This window comes from Acinonyx jubatus, chromosome C1 (assembly GCF_027475565.1).
Source record: "Acinonyx jubatus isolate Ajub_Pintada_27869175 chromosome C1, VMU_Ajub_asm_v1.0, whole genome shotgun sequence".
Lineage (NCBI taxonomy): Eukaryota > Metazoa > Chordata > Mammalia > Carnivora > Felidae > Acinonyx > Acinonyx jubatus.
The window spans coordinates 217,359,746-217,377,298 of NC_069381.1; the positions used below are offsets into that span (position 1 = coordinate 217,359,746).

Sequence of the window (17,553 nt, forward strand, 5' to 3'; positions counted from 1 at the left end):
GGAGAACAGGCTGAGTAAATGCTGGGGTGGGGTCAGGGCAAGAGGCCCCCGGAAGGATGCCCCACCCACCGGAGGCACCACCTTTCCTGGTTTCCCGCAAGTGATCACAGACGGTGTCGCCGGCCTCCACGGCCTCTTCGCCACCCGGCCGTCACACGGATGCCCCGACGGAGTTCCCCAGGCAGGAGCTCTCACCGGAAGCAGGCCATGCCCTCTGTGCCCCCAGAGCCCATCTGGCTGGGGTCAGATGAGGCCCAGCCCCTGTGCCCCACCAAGGACACCTGTCTCACACCTCTCCCAAGTCCTGGGGCTCAGACCCCAGGGGTGCTGTAGACGGCCTTGGGTGCCGGGAGGTGCCCAGGCCACAGCACGGGTCCCCTGGGCTCCGAGTCTGTATCTCGGCTTCGTGCCTTCAGTGCACTGGCCTGTGCACGGAGCCTCCTGACAGGCCTGGACGCCCAGTGAGGCGATGTCCCGCCTGAGAGCCAGTCCTGTCCCTGCATGGAGCACTCCTCCTGGGGGGCCAGGACAGAGCACAGGTGTCTCTCAGGGACAGGTGCCTTTGCGCACCAGTGGCCCTGTCTTGAACGTCTATTCTGAGGAGAGAGCCTGGGCCCCTAGCATCCCTCAGCAGTGCTGGTGACAGATACACTCCCTGACCACCAGGGACTTCTGGCCTTGCCTGGCAGGCTGCCCCAGAGGAGCCCACCCCCGGGGCCCCCACACTGGCCTCCTCTTGTTAGAGGGGCAGTCAGTCCTGGCTGCCAAGCCCACCTCCAGGGACTCCACTGGGAGAGGTCTACTTAGAGCAAGGACTCGGGGCGGGGGGGGGGGGGTGGGACACGGGTGTGACCGGATCACCAGACCAGACTCAGTCCAGAGGCCCCAGGAGGCCCAGGTTAGATGGGCACAAGTCTGTGTTTGTCCCTCCCCTTGCCTTGCCCCGGGGGCTGGGTCCCACCACCCCAATGGGTGAGCTGTGAGTGTCCCGGTCAGTCCCTTATGTGGCTCTGGGAAGCTTTCAGTGACCGAGGATATTGTGCCAACTATGGGAGGAATCCCCGTGGGGCAGATGGCCCTAAGAGGGCTCCAGAGGGAGGTCAGATTCTGGAAAGCCAGTCCAGGTAGGAGGTTAGGGCGATGGGGGTTTCCTGGGGTCCTTAGACAGGTGGTTTCTCCTCTCCAGCCCTCAGCCTGTCCACCTGCTGGACACAATCCGACTACTGACCTCTACAGTCTTTTCTAGATGTTAGGGAAAAAACGGGGTTTGTTTGTTTGTTTATGATTGTCCATCGGGAGGAACCAGTGGCCCACATGCCACCTTCCCCTGACGTGCGGCCCCCAAGCTCACAGCGCCTCCCGAGGAGAAGGCTGGGGCCCTTCCCCGCGGCTGCGGGAGGGGGTCCGGGGCAGAGGCCAGCCCCTGTCCGGGCGTGGTCGTGCAGGTGGACAGCTTCACTCAGGGCGCCTCCAGGTCTCCAGGAAACCGCTTCCAGACAACAGCGTTCTTTAGTCCCCATGGCAACAGGGCCTGCGCTCCTGTTTCCAGGGAAACAAAATCCTCAGCGTCGCGGTTGCCACAGCAACGTCTACGGGCTTCCTCGGCCACTCGGTCGCCAGCCCAGAGGGGCAGCTGGGCACCTTGGACAGAGGAGCCAGGTGTCGTGCCGGCGTGGGGCTGGTGCACTGACGCAGGTCCTGGCCCGGCCCGGGTCCCGGCCGGAGACTCACCTGGCCGCCAAGCCCCGGCTTTCTCGGAGTCCCGCCCTCCCACTCGAGATGAGCTCTCCCTCCAGCGAGCCTGGCCACGGGGGTGCCACCGCAGAGCGGTCCCCACTGGGGCTGGACACCGTGATCCAGGTCAGTGGGGTGCCCGCCCTCCAGCACCCTCCCGGGAGGAGGCCCTGAGGGCACCTTGGGAGGGTGCACGGAGAGGCCACACCTCCCCCGCTCCCCACTTGAGGGCTCACGTGGTCAGCACGAGCCTGCGTACACACACGTGCACGCACACACACGTGCAGCCGCGGCTCAGGAGAGGAGGCTGGGGGGAGACTGACCTGGGCAGAGGGAGACCCGAGCCCAGCCCCCAGCCTCCCCATCCGTGCCGGCACGAGCTCAGGCCGCCAGCCCTCTTCTCTGAGCCTCAGGCTTGCAGCCTGCACGCCGGGGACGGGGACGGCCAGAGCAACCGTCCACGCTATCATTCTCGGACCTTGTGCACTGCTTTCTTTGTGGCCAAGTGTGGGATCCGCCACTGGTGGGTGGCTGCAGCTCGTCCCCGGTTCCAGGAGCTCCCCGGGTGCTTTTCTCCAGAGCACCGCCTGCATACCGGCAGCAACCATGGTGGCTGAGAGCGTCCCCAGGCCTGTCTCTCCCTCACTCCCTGCCCCCCAGAGCCAAGCCACTGCCTGGCCCCACTAGGTGCCTGCTACTGCCATCACCTGACTCTGGCCACCACAGCCGGGCAGTCCCCACCCTGAGTGAGCCCTGGGGGAGCCCAGGGAACCTTGGTGCCCCAGCTGACTCACAGTTGTCTATTAACCCAGTTCTTAGAATCTCAGACTGCGCTGCAGGGGGTTGACACAGCCCGATATAAACAGCACAGGTCGCCGGAGAAGAGTAATCGCCCACAGTTGGTGCCAGGTGATTAAATACCACGATGGAGGCACCTTACACCCACGCCCAGGCGCACACGCGCACACACGGGTGCCCACACAGGACAGGTCAGGATGTGGCAGGACAGTGAATCAGGTGATGCCAACCACACAAAACAAGGTGGCCCTGGGTGGGTGACTGTCTCTGTCCAGCTCCCAAAGGGTCTCAGTTCCCTGGATGGAGAGAAGGATAGAGGCAGGAAGGAAAGGCTTGCACACCACAGTTCTCAAGACCCGTTCATCCAGGCACCCCATAGGATCCCCCTATCAGCCTGGGAGGATTCTATCACCCCCTTTGGATTCCAGGAAAACGGAGGCTTGAGGGTTGAAGCATGTCGCTATGGTTACAGGCAGTTCGAGGGAGAGACGCAGGCTGGTGCCATTGTCTGGCAGCGGGCACAGGTGCTTGGCAGACACGGCTGCCCCCAAACCCCTGCGGGAAACTGTCTTCTGAAAGCCACAAGGAGGCCCAGCCAAGGGCCGCTCTGCCCACCCGGCCAACACCTGTTATTTGCATCGTGGTGATGGAGATCTTGGTGCCACTGCCCTGGGGGTGAGCAGGCAGGCGGGCGCCAAGAGACGTCCAGATAGGGCTGTCCAGACGGGGAGGCAGGCCGGAAGGACCCTCCAGCCCCTGGCTGCAGACAGGGAAACTGATGGCCCTGGGCAAGGTGTGGCTGGGGGTTGGGGGCCTCTCGTGACCAGGCCTGAATGTGCTCCGCACACCCCCTGCAGCCTCTGCAGAGCATCCCAGAGCAGCCCGCCCCTGCCCTCCCGCTCAGAGCTGGGCCCCCAGGGGGAGGGTCCAGACCCAGTGCGGATGGAGAGGGGTGGCACGGGAGAGCCTGGGTGATGGGTCAGAGGGCTGTGATCCTAGACTCAGTCCCCTGAAGAGCTACCAGATTGGTCAGACCCTGTGCCTTCTGGGTTGGGGATTGTGTTGTGTTGTGTTGTTGTGCTGTGTTGTTTTCTTTTTTGAGCAGCAGGCAAAACTTTATTAGATGACAGGATCAGAAAGGAAGAACAGTATGGAAGCTCTCTTTGCAGAGGGGGGGCATTCGGAAGTGAATGCCCCAGTTTAGGTTTCGATCAATGGTAGTTTTCCAGGAATTTGTCTGCGGTACCCAGACTTCCAAACTTACTGACAAAAGTCGTTGCGATATCTTCTCGCTGTCATTTTGATGCCTAAGGACGTGAAGCGGGGCGGCCGCCGGCCCCGACGTTGAGGGGTTTGAGGCCAGGGCTTCGTGTGTGACACCCGGGAGGTCCGGACGGGCCACCCTGAAGTGATTCCCCTTCTCCTTTCCTGATCCCAGCCACCTGTCGATCCTTCTTAGGCTACTTCTGTCTGTTTCATTAACGTCAACATCTGCTGTTCCTTTGCTTTCCAGCTCTTTGGGTTTGTTGCTCAGCTAGTTGTTTGAGATGTGTACTTAGCTCATGGATTTGCAGCCTTCTGTTGAGTTTTTTTTTTAACTTTTAAAACAAATGTGTTAAAATAGATACACACATATATACACATAAAGTTTACCATTTTAACCATGTTCAAGTGTGCAGTTCAGTGGCACCGAGCACATTCACCCTGCTGTGCAACCGCCATCTCCAGAACTTTCTCAGCTTCTCAAACTGAACCTCTGTCCCCGGAAACACTGACCCCCCAAGCCCTGCCCGTGCCCCCGACGCCCACCCTTCCAGTCTCTGCCTCCGTGACTTGGGCCATTCTCGGGCCCTCACAGAAGTGGAGTCCTACGGCACCCCTCCCTCTGTGCGGGTCTGTTTCACGCACAACGTCCTCTGGGTTCAGCCGTGTTGAAGCCGGTGTCAGAATGGCCTTGCCTTTTAAGGCGGAGTCACCGTCTGCTGTGCGGACGGACCACGTGGTGTTTATCTATTCCTAGGTTCATGGACAGTCAGGTTGTCTCCACCTTTGGGCAGCCGTGAATGCGCTGCCCTGAAGACTGACATACGCACCTGTTTCGGTGCCCGCCGTCCCTTCTTGTGGTGATGCGCTCAGAAGAGTTGCTGCTGGGCCACATGTGACTCCCTGTTTAATGGGAGGAAACACCGTGCTATTCTCCACAGCGGCTGCACCATTTCACATTCCCACTTGCATTTTTTTTAATGTTTTATTTATTTTCAAGAGATAGAGCACCAGCAGGGGGAGGGACAGAGAGAGGGGGAGACGCAGAATCTAAAGCAGGCTCCAGGCTCCCAGCTGCCGACGCAGAGCCCGACGCGGGGCTCAAACTCGTGAACCACGAGACCACGACCTGAGCCAAAGTCGGACACTTAACCGACTGAGCCACCCAGGTGCCCCTCACGTTCCCACTTTCTTTTTCTTCTTTTTTTTAAAGGATGCTTTTCATTCTAAACAATGTGTTAGCGGCATCCCATAAATTTTGGTATAATAGTTTTCACTGTTATCCACTTCAAACTGTTTCCTAATTTCCATTGCAATTTCTTTTTTTTTTTTATTTTTTTTAACGTTTATTTATTTTTGACACAGAGAGAGACAGAGCATGAACGGGGGAGGGGCAGAGAGAGAGGGAGACACAGAATCCGAAGCAGGCTCCAGGCTCTGAGCCATCAGCCCAGAGCCCGACGCGGGGCTCGAACTCACAGACCGCGAGATCGTGACCCGGGCTGAAGTCGGACGCTTAACCGACTGAGCCACTCAGGCGCCCCTCCATTGCAATTTCTTATGCTATCCATGGCTTATCTAGAGGTGGAAATACCCTGATTTCCAAATATGTAGAGATTTTCAAATTCTTTTCTGCACCTCCTTTGACTACATTGTGCGCAGAGGTATTGTTTTGAACGTCTTCGCGTGGAGAAGCCTCTCGGCATCCAAGCAGAGATAGTGGGAGCTCAGTGGCCTCGGGGGAGGGCTCCATGCTGGAAATGGACATTCAGAGTTGTTGGCATGCGGGTAACCGGTGAGCGTACACAGAAAAGGAGTTGGAGCACCCCACACTGAAAGGCCAGGGAGGCAAGAAGGAAGCAGCTGAGGAGACCAAGACGGACGGCCAATGAGGCGAGAACAAGCAGGGGGAGTGATGTCAGGAGAAGCATTTCAGGGAGGACATGGTGACCCACATGTTGCCGACAGATCAAGGAACACGGAGACCATGGACCGCTGGGTTTAGCAACACGGAGGCCGTGGATGATCTTGATTGCAAGGGGCACGTAGAAGCAACAGTTTTCTTACAGAGAGGTGTCGATTAAAACAGTTTGTATCGGTAAGAATGGTCTGATAGAGAGAGAAAAACCACTGATACCTAAGAGAGAAGGAAGGATTGCTGGAGCAGTGTGTTAGGTACGTGTGAGAAGATGGGGGGATGGGGTGGGGTTGGCTGGGACGGATGGGCTGGGAAGGGGTGAGATGGGATGGGGTGAGGACGGGAGGGGGCGGGATGGGACGGGGTAAGAGTCGATGGGGGGATGGGGTGGGATCGGGTGGGATATGACGGGACGAGTGGATAGTTGGCCAACTCTTTTCCCCCAAGGGCCAGATAATTAATATTTTAGGCTTTGCAAACCATAAAGTTTCTGTAGCAACTCCTCAGCTCTGTTATTGGAGCACGAAGGCAGCCACAGACAGTATGGAAACGAATGGCTTATTCTCCAACAAAACTTTATTTACGAACAAGCGGCAGGCCACATTTGGCCTACGAGCTACAGCTCGCTGAACTGTGGATTAGAGGACGGATAAATAGAAGGATACGTGGGTCGGTGGGTGGAGGGACTGTTATGAGGCTGGTGGGTGTGTGGCCGTGGCTGGATAGGTGGCAGACTGGAGAACGGCTGGAAGGACATTGCCCACAAAGGGTGGGGAAGACAGTAGATCCCATATTCTAGGAACTGGCCTTTGAGAGGAAAAACATCACAGGATTTGTTCTCCCCCTTGGGACGAGCAGTTGCGTGCATATAGAAACGTGCGGGCGTCCGTCCTAAGCGTGCGGCTTGACTGAGCCCTCCGCTGGGCTCAGAAGTCCCCCCACCGACACAGCTTAGTCTCGCCTCTTTATACAGATGGAACCGCGTGTGTGGGTGTGTGTGCTTGTGCACAAGCACACTCTGTGCACCACCACATCTTCACCCAGAACGCAGCACGCGGTTATAGCTTGCTCCTTCTTTTGCTCTATAGGATCGCATGGTGTGAATATACCGCGCTTTCTTCCATTCTATTCTCAATGGCCATTTGAGTAGTTTCCACTTTGGCCTAGTAAGAGCGGCACTGCCGCGAACATTCTGGCACGTATCTTCGGGGCCCTGTGTATACATTTCCATCCGTGGAAATGCTAGGTCACGGGTTTGCACGTGGTCAGCTTTAGTGGATACCGCCCAATGACTCCAAAGAGGTCGCACCAATTTATAACATGGGAGGGGCTAGTCGCCATACGTCCTTGCCCACGCCCGGCACTCTTGTCATTTTCCTATTTAGCTGTTACGGTGAAGGTACAGTGCCACTGCATTGTGCTTCTACTCATCGTTTACCTGGTAACTAGTGAAGCTTCTACTCATCGTTTACCTGGTAACTAGTGAAGCTTCTACTCATCGTTTACCTGGTAACTAGTGAAGCTAAGTACATTTCTGTATATCTAGGGACCCCTTCGATAGCTTCTTTTGTGAGGTGTGTGCTCTAAAAGCTTGCCCATTTTTCCGTTGAGGTACCCTCTCTTTAAGTTATTATTAAGAAAACCTTTTAATTATTAAAGAGATAATTATCATTAAAATAATTAGTATTAAAATAATTTCATTATTATTAATCATTGAGAAAGAGCGAGCACGAGAAGGGGGAGAGGGGCAGAGGGAGGGAGAGAGAGAATATTAAGCAGGCTGCACACTCAGCATGGACCCCAAGGTGGGGCTCGATCCCACGACCCTGGGATCGTGACCTGAGTCCAAACGAAGAACCGGACTTTTAACCGACTGAGCCACCCAGGTGCCCCGCTTTTAATTGTTGATGGGAATTTGCTTGTGTAATCTGAAAATGAGTCTCTATGGAATACATTCAGCGCAAATATCTCCTTTTCACTCTTGTAATGGCATCTTCTAATGAGCAGAAGATCATAATTTCTATATAGCACAATTTACCAATTTTTTCTCTTCCGTGTTAGTGCTTCTTGTGTGCTGTTTAAGAAACACACTTTGCCTCCTCCGAAGTCACAAAGGTGTCCTTCTAGGCTTTCTTTTCAAAGCTTTTTTCTTATACCTTCAGACTGAAACCTTCAATCGATCTTTGGAACCGATCTTTGCGTACGGTGTGAGCTGGAGATCGGTGCACGTTTCCTTCCACGTGAACACCCGGGGGCCTCCCCCACCCCCATTATTGAAAAGCCCACCATCTCCCCCTGCACAGCCTGCGTCATCTTCGTCGCAAACGAGCTGTGGGTGCGTGTCCGTGCGTGTGTACGTGCGTGTGCGTGGATGTATGGACACGCTTTCAGAGTTCATGACCTCTTCCACCGGTCAGTTTGTCCTTATTCCAGCACCACACTGTCAGAGTCACCGTGGGTTTGTCACGTGTCTTCATTCCGGGGGCACATACCCTCTCTCTAGTTTCGTTCTCCCCGGCTGCCGTCGTACTTCTGACTCTTCATTTCCAAGGGGATTTTAGAATCAGTGTGTCAGTTTCTACATGATGAAAACTCTGCTGGGACCGGACTGGGATCCCACTGAACCTACACATTAATTGGAGGAGAAGTGACCTCTTTACAATCTTGAGGCTTCCAGTAAACGAACACCACCCCTTTCTTCGTTTAAGTTTTCTTTCTTTTTCTTCTTTGAATTTTTTTTAACGTTTACTTATTTTTTGAGAGACCGAGACAGAGCATGAGCTGGGGAGGGGACAGAGAGAGGGGGGAGTCACAGATTCCCAAGCAGGCTCCAGGCTCCGAGCTGTCAGCACAGAGCCCGACGCGGGGCTTGAACTCATGAACCACAAGATCATGACCTGAGCCGAAGTCGGACGCTTAACCGACTGAGCCACCCAGGCGCCCCTAAGTTTTCTTTCCAATTTTGCTCAGTGTAGTTCTCGATGAAAAGGTCTCGCACACGTTTCGTTATGACGTTTACCTGTAGATACTCGACGTGCCGGAATGCTACTGTCGCTGTGTATATGGGAACAGCGGGAGAGGCCCTGTGTCCAAGGCTCCTCAGATCTCCAGCCCACAAAGCCACAAAGAACTCTGTCAGCTCCTCTTCCCCCTGAGACAGCCCTGCCCCCAGCCCAGGAGGACCACAGCCCACCCCCAGGGTTCTCACCTCCCCCCAACCTCAGCCCACCTCCCTGACCTCCCTGGTTGCTTGCCTCACCCACTGATGCCCCACTGTGGCCAGTTGCCACAAAGAGGGAGTGCTGGCTCGCGGCACCCCTGCGTCCTTCCCGGAAGGGCAAACTCCGCACCCCTGGATTTTAACTTGTTGAAGATAGTTTCTCCACCCACAGGCTTTGTGGGGCCCCGGGAACCCCCCAGGGCACGGGAAACACTTGTGGCAGAATCTCCCCCATCAAAGAGTGGAGGGGGCGCGGTGGAGGGAAGGTGCTGTCGGGAGGTCCAGGAAGCGAGGTGGGCACAGCGAAGGAGTCGGGCCACAGCCTCTGAGCAGAGGGAGGGCAGTGTGGTGTCCTAGTTGTGGTGCCGGCTCAGTCATCGGTTGCCTGTGCCTCAGTGTCCTCAGCTGTATAATGCGGTGAGACAGACAGTCTCTGGGGCTCCCCAGAACCTGAGAGGGCCCACCCACAGGTCAGGAGCTGGGACGGTTCCAGAGCACCATGGTGTGGCAAGACCAGTCACTTACCAGGAGCCGAGCCCTGTGCTGTCCCCAAGCAGACCAGGGACAGCGGCACCGGCCCGTCTCCAAATCGTCCATCCGTTCGCCCTGACACAGCCAAGGCCACAGCAGACCTGGTCAGATCAGCCAGCTGGGCCAGTCAGATGGGCCACAGGTCCTCATTCAGAAACACCGCTTTCCCCACCGCCACCCTAGGGGTCAGGGGGACTGTGGCTCCCCATCCCTCAAGGGGGCATTCAAGGCCTTTGTGGCTTCCTCTCCTGCCTTGTTCCCCAGCCCCTCACAGACTCTGAGAAGCCACCCCACTGCCTCTGCCTGTGCCCTTCCCTCCGCCAGGACACCTGACCCGAGCTCCCTCTGGCTGTTGGACTCTTACTTATTCCCCAAGGTCCAGCTCACCTGCCACCTCCTCCAGAAGTCGGTGTGGGCACGGGGGGCACAGGAACCATAACATCAACAGGCTCCTTGCCCTTCCCAGAGCTCTTTGATATGAGTCATTTTGTCCTTAGTGATTCATACCTTGGGCTGGGCTTTCAGTCATTCCTGTACTGCCCTGTGTCTGGTTGATGTGAAGCATTGATTGCACTGGGGGCTCGGGGGGGGGGGGCACGGAGAGGAATGATAGGTCCTGCCCCTCACTCCCAAATGCCTCGTTCAACGCCTGGCCTGGATCTCCCACTTACTATGAGTTGAGGACCAAAGTGCCAGCCATAGGAAGCATGCCCTTGCTCTGGGGTGACGCCCGGGGCCCTAGAGGGCTCAGACGCACAGACATCTGAACCGAGCGGGGTTAAGACACAGCACGGCAGGGGCCAGGTGTTAGCCCAGACACAGAGAAGCTCTTTTTCCTACGGAAATGGAGCCTGGCAGGCCAGCGCCCTGGCCAGGGCTCCCCCCGCAGCAGGCCAAGCCACGGAAACATGGCAAGCAGACGTCCGGTAGCTGGACTTGGCTGCAGGCTCTGTCCTCAGACGTGTTCTTCAAGCTGTGCCCGCTCCTGGCGAGGGCCAGCGCCCGCCACCTACGGATGCAGGAAGGCCTGTGGGAGTGCCCGGTGCAGAGAGGCTTGGGGCCACGCGGGCGTTGGGAAGGTGCTGGGACCCACGGGCTCAGGGCCTGAGCGTGAATGACCTTGAGTGGGCCCCCAGCTTCCTCACGTGGTGGAGGCGAGACGCTGGCCTCTCAGGGCACGGTCAGGGGCGCACACACGTCTGCTAGGAAATCCTCAGCGGTGACCGCCCAGCCCCGCCTCACTGGTGCGGGCTCACCGCTGTCACTTACCTCTCCGCGGGTGGGTGCCCGGCCCTGCACCCTTCCCCTCCCCTGCAGCCCAGCCTCCTGCAGAGCCCCCGGCGGCCACACGGCGGCACTGTGGGAGCTCGGCCGCCAGACCCCGGGGCTGGCCAGTCCACCGCGCACAGGGGCCCGGCCGCCTCCTGCACTCCAGCTGGTCACCCGGCCTGCTCCTTCCCCCGGGAGGCTGCGGCCTGAGACCCGGTTGAGTTGGGCGCTTCCACTGGACGCTGTCTCTCCCAGGGTGACGTCAATCCGCACTTCTGGTGCCACTGGGCTCGTTGAACCCACCCTGGTCCATCCAAGGGTCTCCCTGACTTGGGTCTGGGGGAGCCTCATCTTCTTCCGTCTGGAAGACGCCGGGTTCCTCTTGCGAATCCTTCCTTCTCTCCCCCTGGGTGACAGGCTGTCTGTCTGCCCATGCCCCCTAGCAGCCTGGACGTTCAGAGGGAGCCACTCGGGGACTTTCTGATGCTGGTCACCAGCAAGAGGAAGTGATGAAATTGTTGTTGATTTCCATTTCTGACCTACAACACCCTCTGCCCTCCCCAGCCTCCTCCTGACCCACAGACTCCACACCCCACCCTCACAGAATTGTAGCCCCCCGGGGCTCTGGGATGCCCCCTCCCATTTCCCAGATGAGGACCTGAGGCCGTTGACGCCCAGGGTCACGCGGTGCACCGGCTGGGGGGGAACAGGGACCCATTCTCCTAACGGGGAGTCCTGCTCTGATCCAAGGGTGGGGGTAGATAGGTGAGCCCACGGTTCCCCCGTCCACACAGCCACAACGGGGAGGGTGACAGTGATGAAGCGGTGACTGCCCACCTTAGGGTCGAGATCTGCTCCCATGGGCGGTGCCACGCAGGGGCTGTGAACTTGCAGCGGCCCTTAGCCAAGGTTGAGCAGAGCAGGACACTGGGGGCAGGAGGAAAGGACACGGCTGGGTTCAACTACGAGTCTGAGGTCTTCTGGTAACCAGTGTCCAGCCCTCCGACGGGCTGAGAGTCCCGGGGTGGGAGGCAGGCTTCTGGAAGTCTCCCTGTGCACTGGCCGGACACGCGGACGTCCACCCCCACCCCCACCCCAGGGCCCTGCCACAAATGGCCGGCCAGGAAGGAGGGCCCCTCCGGCCCGCAGAGGAGGCCACCCGCGGGGACCTGCAGGGCCGCAGGTGGCGGCCAGGGGCTGCAGACAGGAAGGTCTTGCGGCGGGAAGGGAGGACCTCTCCGGGCCAGACTCAGGCCGGCCGGGAACGGGCAGCGGGCGCCGGTGTCCAGCCCGCGCGTCCCGAGGCCCCGAGAAGCACCCGGGCTGGAGACCAGGCCTCTCCTCCTGGCCCCGCCCCCTCCCCTTCCCCTCCCCCTGCCGCGCCCGCCCCCTCCCTGCCTCCTCCCCTTCCCTTCCCCCTGCTGGGCCTGCCCCTTTCCCTCCCTAGGTTTCCACGGGGGCGGGGCGGGGCTGCCCCCCCACCCCACGGCCCCTCCCCTCCACGCGCCCCCCGCCGCGCCCCCTCCGCTCCAGCTGGGCCTCGGCCCATCGCCGGCACCCGGCCACAGCTGGAACCCATTACGCCCCCAGCGCCTCTCGGGACGTCTCGGCTAATAAGTGACCCTCTGTGAATGTTAGGAATGAGTCAAGTTTATGCCTCGCTGCTGCCTTCCCGTTAGCGGGTGGCGCCTCGGATGCCCGAGGGAGCGGGGGAGGGCGGGGGAGGGCGAAGGGGCAGAGTCGTTCCTGGCCTCGGAGGGAGAGCTTCCTGGAGTTCATGCTCCTTGCAGCGGAGTGGGGGGGCCAGGGGCGGGTCTCGCTACCCCGCTGAGCCTCAGTTTCCCCGCGTGCAAATAAAGGCTTCAGGGCAGACAACGGCTGAGCCCTTTCGGCCGCCTTTCCTCCCAGGAGGACAGGAGGGGCCGTTGATGGTCTTGGCACCCTTTCCTTGCTTGGCCCGGAATGGGAAGCAGGCACATCGTCCCCTGCCCCAAGGCAGGCTTCTCACCTCCCACCCAGAGCAATACTGGAGGGGGTCATCTGGGGGCAATGGTGGGTAAGGGGGCCTCCCCAAGACCCCCCAGCTGACTCAGATTCAAACACCCCTGAGAAGTAAGGCTCCAGCCTGAAGAATGGCTGAACCAGAAGTGGGGCCCTCACTCCAGCCAGAGGGCATGGAGGTCGGTCCCCGGCATTTGCTCAGTGGCTGCCCCACAACTGGGCTGCTGTTGGGGATCAGAGCGGGGACTTACCAGGTGTCACTCCGGAGCCCGGGTCTTGGGGTGACTCTTGGCGACCTGGTCCTGATTGAAGAGGCCTCGTGTCTGGGGAGAATTTGAGGTCGTGTGTGCAGAAGAGACCAGACTCTGATCTCAGGAAGAAGGAACGTGGGGGTTGTAGGGGGGAATGTACCAGGGCAGCGGGCTGGGCAGGTCAGGGGTGCACCCAGGAAGCCCTCCAGCCGGGCCCTGAGGTTCAGAGCCAGGTAGACAAGTCTGAACCTGGAGAAGGTCTTCAGGGAGAGCTGGGGGGGAGCTCAGAGGAGGGAGGGGACAGGCAGAAGGAGGCTGCTTGGTGGTCATTCACCAGGACCCCGGGCTGGGAGGGAGAGCTGGGGAGTCATGGGGCCAGGAGCAGGGGTCCTGGGAAGCTGGAGGAAGGATGAGTCTGGGCACACGGTGATGAGTTCGAGAGGCCTGGGAATGGGGCAGGGAGTAATAGGAGGACCTGGTTGGCAGCCCTGGAGAGTCGTGGGGAGCAGACATCTGTCTCCAGAACTCCTGGGAAGCATCCGGTGACCTTGTCACATCAAGGCCTCTCATGTCCACAGTGAAGTGCTGTTTCACAGGCCCCTGAACATCCTTCCCATGGGCGGTGCCACAATTAGACATGGCAAGAAGGGCATCCCCAGGCCCTCCCCCAGCTCTGCCCACCTCACGATGCAACGAATCCCCAGGGCCGAGGCAGTGTGCCAGCTCAGAGCCCAAGACCTCCCAACACCAGCCTCTGGGCATCCAGGACCCTGGGATTTCCTGCCCGCTGCCAGGCCTCTTCAGACCTCTCCCACGGCAGTCAGTGGCTCTGGACTGGCCAGGGGGGAAGGCCGTCCTCACTACCCTCCCACAGCCCACCCTGCCCTCTCCCAGGGCCCACCTGCGCCCTTCCCGGTGGGCAGGGTGAAGCCCCAGGCAGCTGGCCATGCCCTAAAGGGAGGCAGGTGGGTGGTCTCAGGTCCTTACCAGTCCTCCCAGCAACCCAGGCCGTGAAGGTGGAGACTGTGTGGGCAGCTGGGTGGGTCGTTGTGTCCCGTGGGCCAGAGCAAGGGTGCCTGCCTGCCAGCGCCCTGCAGAGGCCCACTGGGGACACCCAGCCCTGCCCTCACAGAGGGGGAGCAGGGCCAGAGGGCAGCGCACAGTGGCCACCGAGGCCAGGTGCTGTCCTGGTCACCGGTGCTCAGGGCACTACCAGGACAGGCAGGTGCCCTCCCACCTTACAGGTAGAGAAACCAGGGCATGTGCTCTGGATGACAGCCTCACCCAGGCCTCTCCGGGGCACTTTGCTGCCGCCCTGGGGGAGCTCTGCGGTAGCCCCCACTAACTCCGCTGGGCGTGTGGGGCTATTTGGCGGCTGTCCAGGAAACTGCCAGCCCCCGGTGTCTCTCTGGACGGCTGTTTTTCAGAGGCTGGAGGACACCGTCTTGAGTCCCATGGCCAGCAGAGAAGACCGGGCACTGACCGTGCGTGGGGAAGGCTGGCCGGCTTTGCCCACCCCTGTGCCCGCCCGAATCCGTGAGATCGTAGCTGGCAGCCTGAGGGACGAACCACACCAAGGTGACGGGAGGTGGTAGGGGTGACGGTGGGGGTGGGGTGGGCACCGGGGGAGCCACAGAGCCCTGAGCTGGAGGCTGGCTCGGTGTACCGAGCCCCCGCTCAGCTGGCCCCCCCCCCGGCCTGTCATCATCTTCCAGTGCGATGGGGCACGGAGCCACACCCTCCCACGGGGTCAGCCACGGGGGTCGTGTGTCCACGCCCACCGTGTGTTTTACGGCCAGCCCGCAAGGACTGTCCGGTGCTGCATTTGTGTTTGTGGCACATTCGCGACCGCCAGTCTGGACTTCGTCCGTATTTGTTCTTCATTAGATGAGTGAAAATCCTGAAGGCTGACACTCGGGAGGCGCAGGTGCTGAGCAGCCCCGCCCCCGACCTCTGCTCACCCAGGCCGAGGGCCCCCTAGGGCCAGCGCTTTGCAGGCACTGGCTCCAGGCTGGGTCCCCGTGGCACGGCCGCCCAACTGGCCAGGCCACTTGGCCCTAGCTAGTGCTTGTGACTCCCTCATGTGTGGGTCCCAAGACCCCTCGCCATAGTGAGGGTCTGTCCCGCCCCCCGAGGGAACCAGTGGTTCACCGGGTATATGTTAAGGAAAAGGGAACTCCACTGTGCACTTAGAAAAGCAACTTCCTACTCGGATGAGATCCGGTTACCCCAGATCAGCAGCTCTCACTGCTTCACAGGGCGTGGGGGGACCCGCTGTGCAGGCCTCGCCCACACCCTCGCTTTAATTGGTTTGGGGCGGTACTGGGGTCAAAGGTAGGAGGTCGGTAGCACGCCCACCAACGGGAGAGGGAGGGAGGCCTCGAGCATGAAGTCCACGTCCCCCACACCGGGGTGTCCCGGGTCAGAACTGGGACCCCTGCTGGAAGATGGGGGCAGGCCAGCAGTGAGAGCCCAGTGGCCGGCCCACAGCCCCACCGTGGAGACAGTGCGCCGTGGCTGAGCAGGTGGGGGGCCCCGGTCCGGCCCCCCTGGCTGAACCTGGGGCCGCACCTGCGCAGGGCTGCAGGAGCCGCCGGCCGTGTCAGCAGGGGTGCAGGAGGAGAACGAGCGTCTGCAGGAGGAGCTGTCCAGGCTGGGGGAGCTGCTGGCCCAGGCAGACGCAGAGCAGGACGAACTGGCCGGCAGGTACCACGCGGTCAGCGCGAGGGTAAGTGCGTGGCAGACGGAGGTGGCAGACTGGCCTGTGGTGAGGCGGTCACCTGTTGGGACTGGCGGCCAGACTGGTGGGACACAGTCTCGGGACACAGAAGGACAGTTCGTCGGCCACGGACACAAACGGCAGACGGGAAAACAGGCTGGAGGCGGGAGGGCGAGGATAGGAGGGGCGTCCAGGCCCCGCTGCCCCCGAAAGTCCCCCCTAGATCTCACAGCCCGGCTGAGGACATTGACTCGTGCCCTGGCCACCTGGGAGATTTGTGGGGGCAGCCTGGTCAGTCCTGAGCCCTCAGCCCCGGCACCTCACCTTTGGGGTCTGCTGACGAATTGGCCCCAACGCTCAGACAGAGCTTCTAGAGAATTGGCTCGCCCCCCTGCCCCACCTCTACCTTTTCCTGACAGCCGAGGCCGGCACAGACCTCAGAGGACACCTGTGACCCCCTGGGTCCTCCACCTTGGCCCCCTGGGCATCCACAATGCCTTCGGCCACAGCAAGAGACCATATGGTTATAAGGTGTGGAGGTGGGGAGGGCCCCCTGTTGTGTGGACGGGGAAACCGTGGCGGCTAGGTGAAGAAACTTGCCAGGCCAGACCCTCCTTCCGGTGTCTGTGGCTTCTGAGGCAGGACTGGGCTAGGGATGCTCCGTGTGGGGTGCTCAGAGCCCCTGGCATGTCTGTCTCGGCCCCCACCTCTGCAGTTTTCGGAGTCCTCCTTGCCCTACGTGGCGGGATAGATGACCCCACTTTCCAGATGTGGAAACTGAGGCTCAGAGCAGGCCAGAGCTGCCCAGGGCCGTGCTGCCAGTGTTGGAGCTGAGACCTGAACCAGGGTCCCGCCCTTTCTCCAGCACGACCAGTGACCGGTGCCAACTGCCCAAGGGCCCTGGGCTGGCCTCGTGTCCTCTGGGATGCCCGGGGCTACCAGAAATAGGCAGCATCCGCAGCCCCCGGACTGAACACCTGCTCCCACTGCTGCCCCCACCCCTAGCAAGGCCCTCAGGGCAGGACCGCGAGGGCCCCCCCTCGCCCCCCGTCAGGGCCAGGAGTACATCAGTGAGCTCGCCTGCCCTCCCTGGCGGTCTGTGGCCTCGGCCCAGTCGTGGGGGTGGGGGGCCTTCCTAGCACAGGGTGGGGAGATGTTGGGAACCAGCGGTGGGAATAGAAGCCAGAAATCCTGCGGACAGATTAGTAAGCCTCATGAGTCAGAACTGAACTCCCAGACCCCGCAGCTCGGCGGACATGTCAGGCTCCCGCGGGCATCTCAGCCTCCCCTTGGGCAGGCGCCAGCAGGGGCCGGGCCCCCCTCCACGTTACCCCCAAGCAGATGGCGGGGTGGGGTGGGGGTCAGGGTGGCGGTGAGACTGCTTGGTGGGCATCTCCATCCCAGCTGGCATCCCCACAGCCCCTGCCCCGGCCTCTTGGCTCCGCTGGGCTCTCCGGCCCGCCCTCCCTCGTCCTACTGGTGGCCTCCAGGCTCTCCCGGCCTTCCCGTAGCTCGGCCCCCCACCAGCCTGCCTGCTCGGCCCGACGGCCCCTCCCCGGACACCCCCAGTGTGCTCCGGGTCAGCACGTCTAGGGGCAGCCCCCAGCACCCTCCTGTTCCCCTTGGAGCTCTAGGGTCCCCGTGTGCTCAGGCTCCAGCAGGGAGCCAAGAAGGATGCAGACTCTGGGCAGGCCTGGTCCAGCTTAGAGGACTCCCCTCCCCACCAGGCTGCTCAGGGTGGGCGTGGTCCCTGCCACGGGCCGGAGGAGGCACTGGGAACACATTCCAGCACAGGCGGTGGGCACGGCTGGAGGGCCGGGACCCCACACGCACTCTCTTAGGGGGGCGA

General features: G+C 60.6%; 1 protein-coding gene across 1 annotated transcript in view; it reads left to right on the forward strand.

The window, feature by feature from the left end:
• The first annotated feature begins 832 nt into the window (after nt 1-832).
• CROCC2 (ciliary rootlet coiled-coil, rootletin family member 2) overlaps nt 833-17,553 on the forward strand; it is a 74,312-nt gene continuing 57,591 nt past the window's right edge. Inside the window, 3 exon segments of the mRNA XM_053203868.1 lie at nt 833-1,860; nt 14,413-14,563; nt 15,565-15,713. Coding sequence (XP_053059843.1) covers nt 1,282-1,860; nt 14,413-14,563; nt 15,565-15,713 — 879 coding nt within the window. The 5' untranslated portion in view covers nt 833-1,281.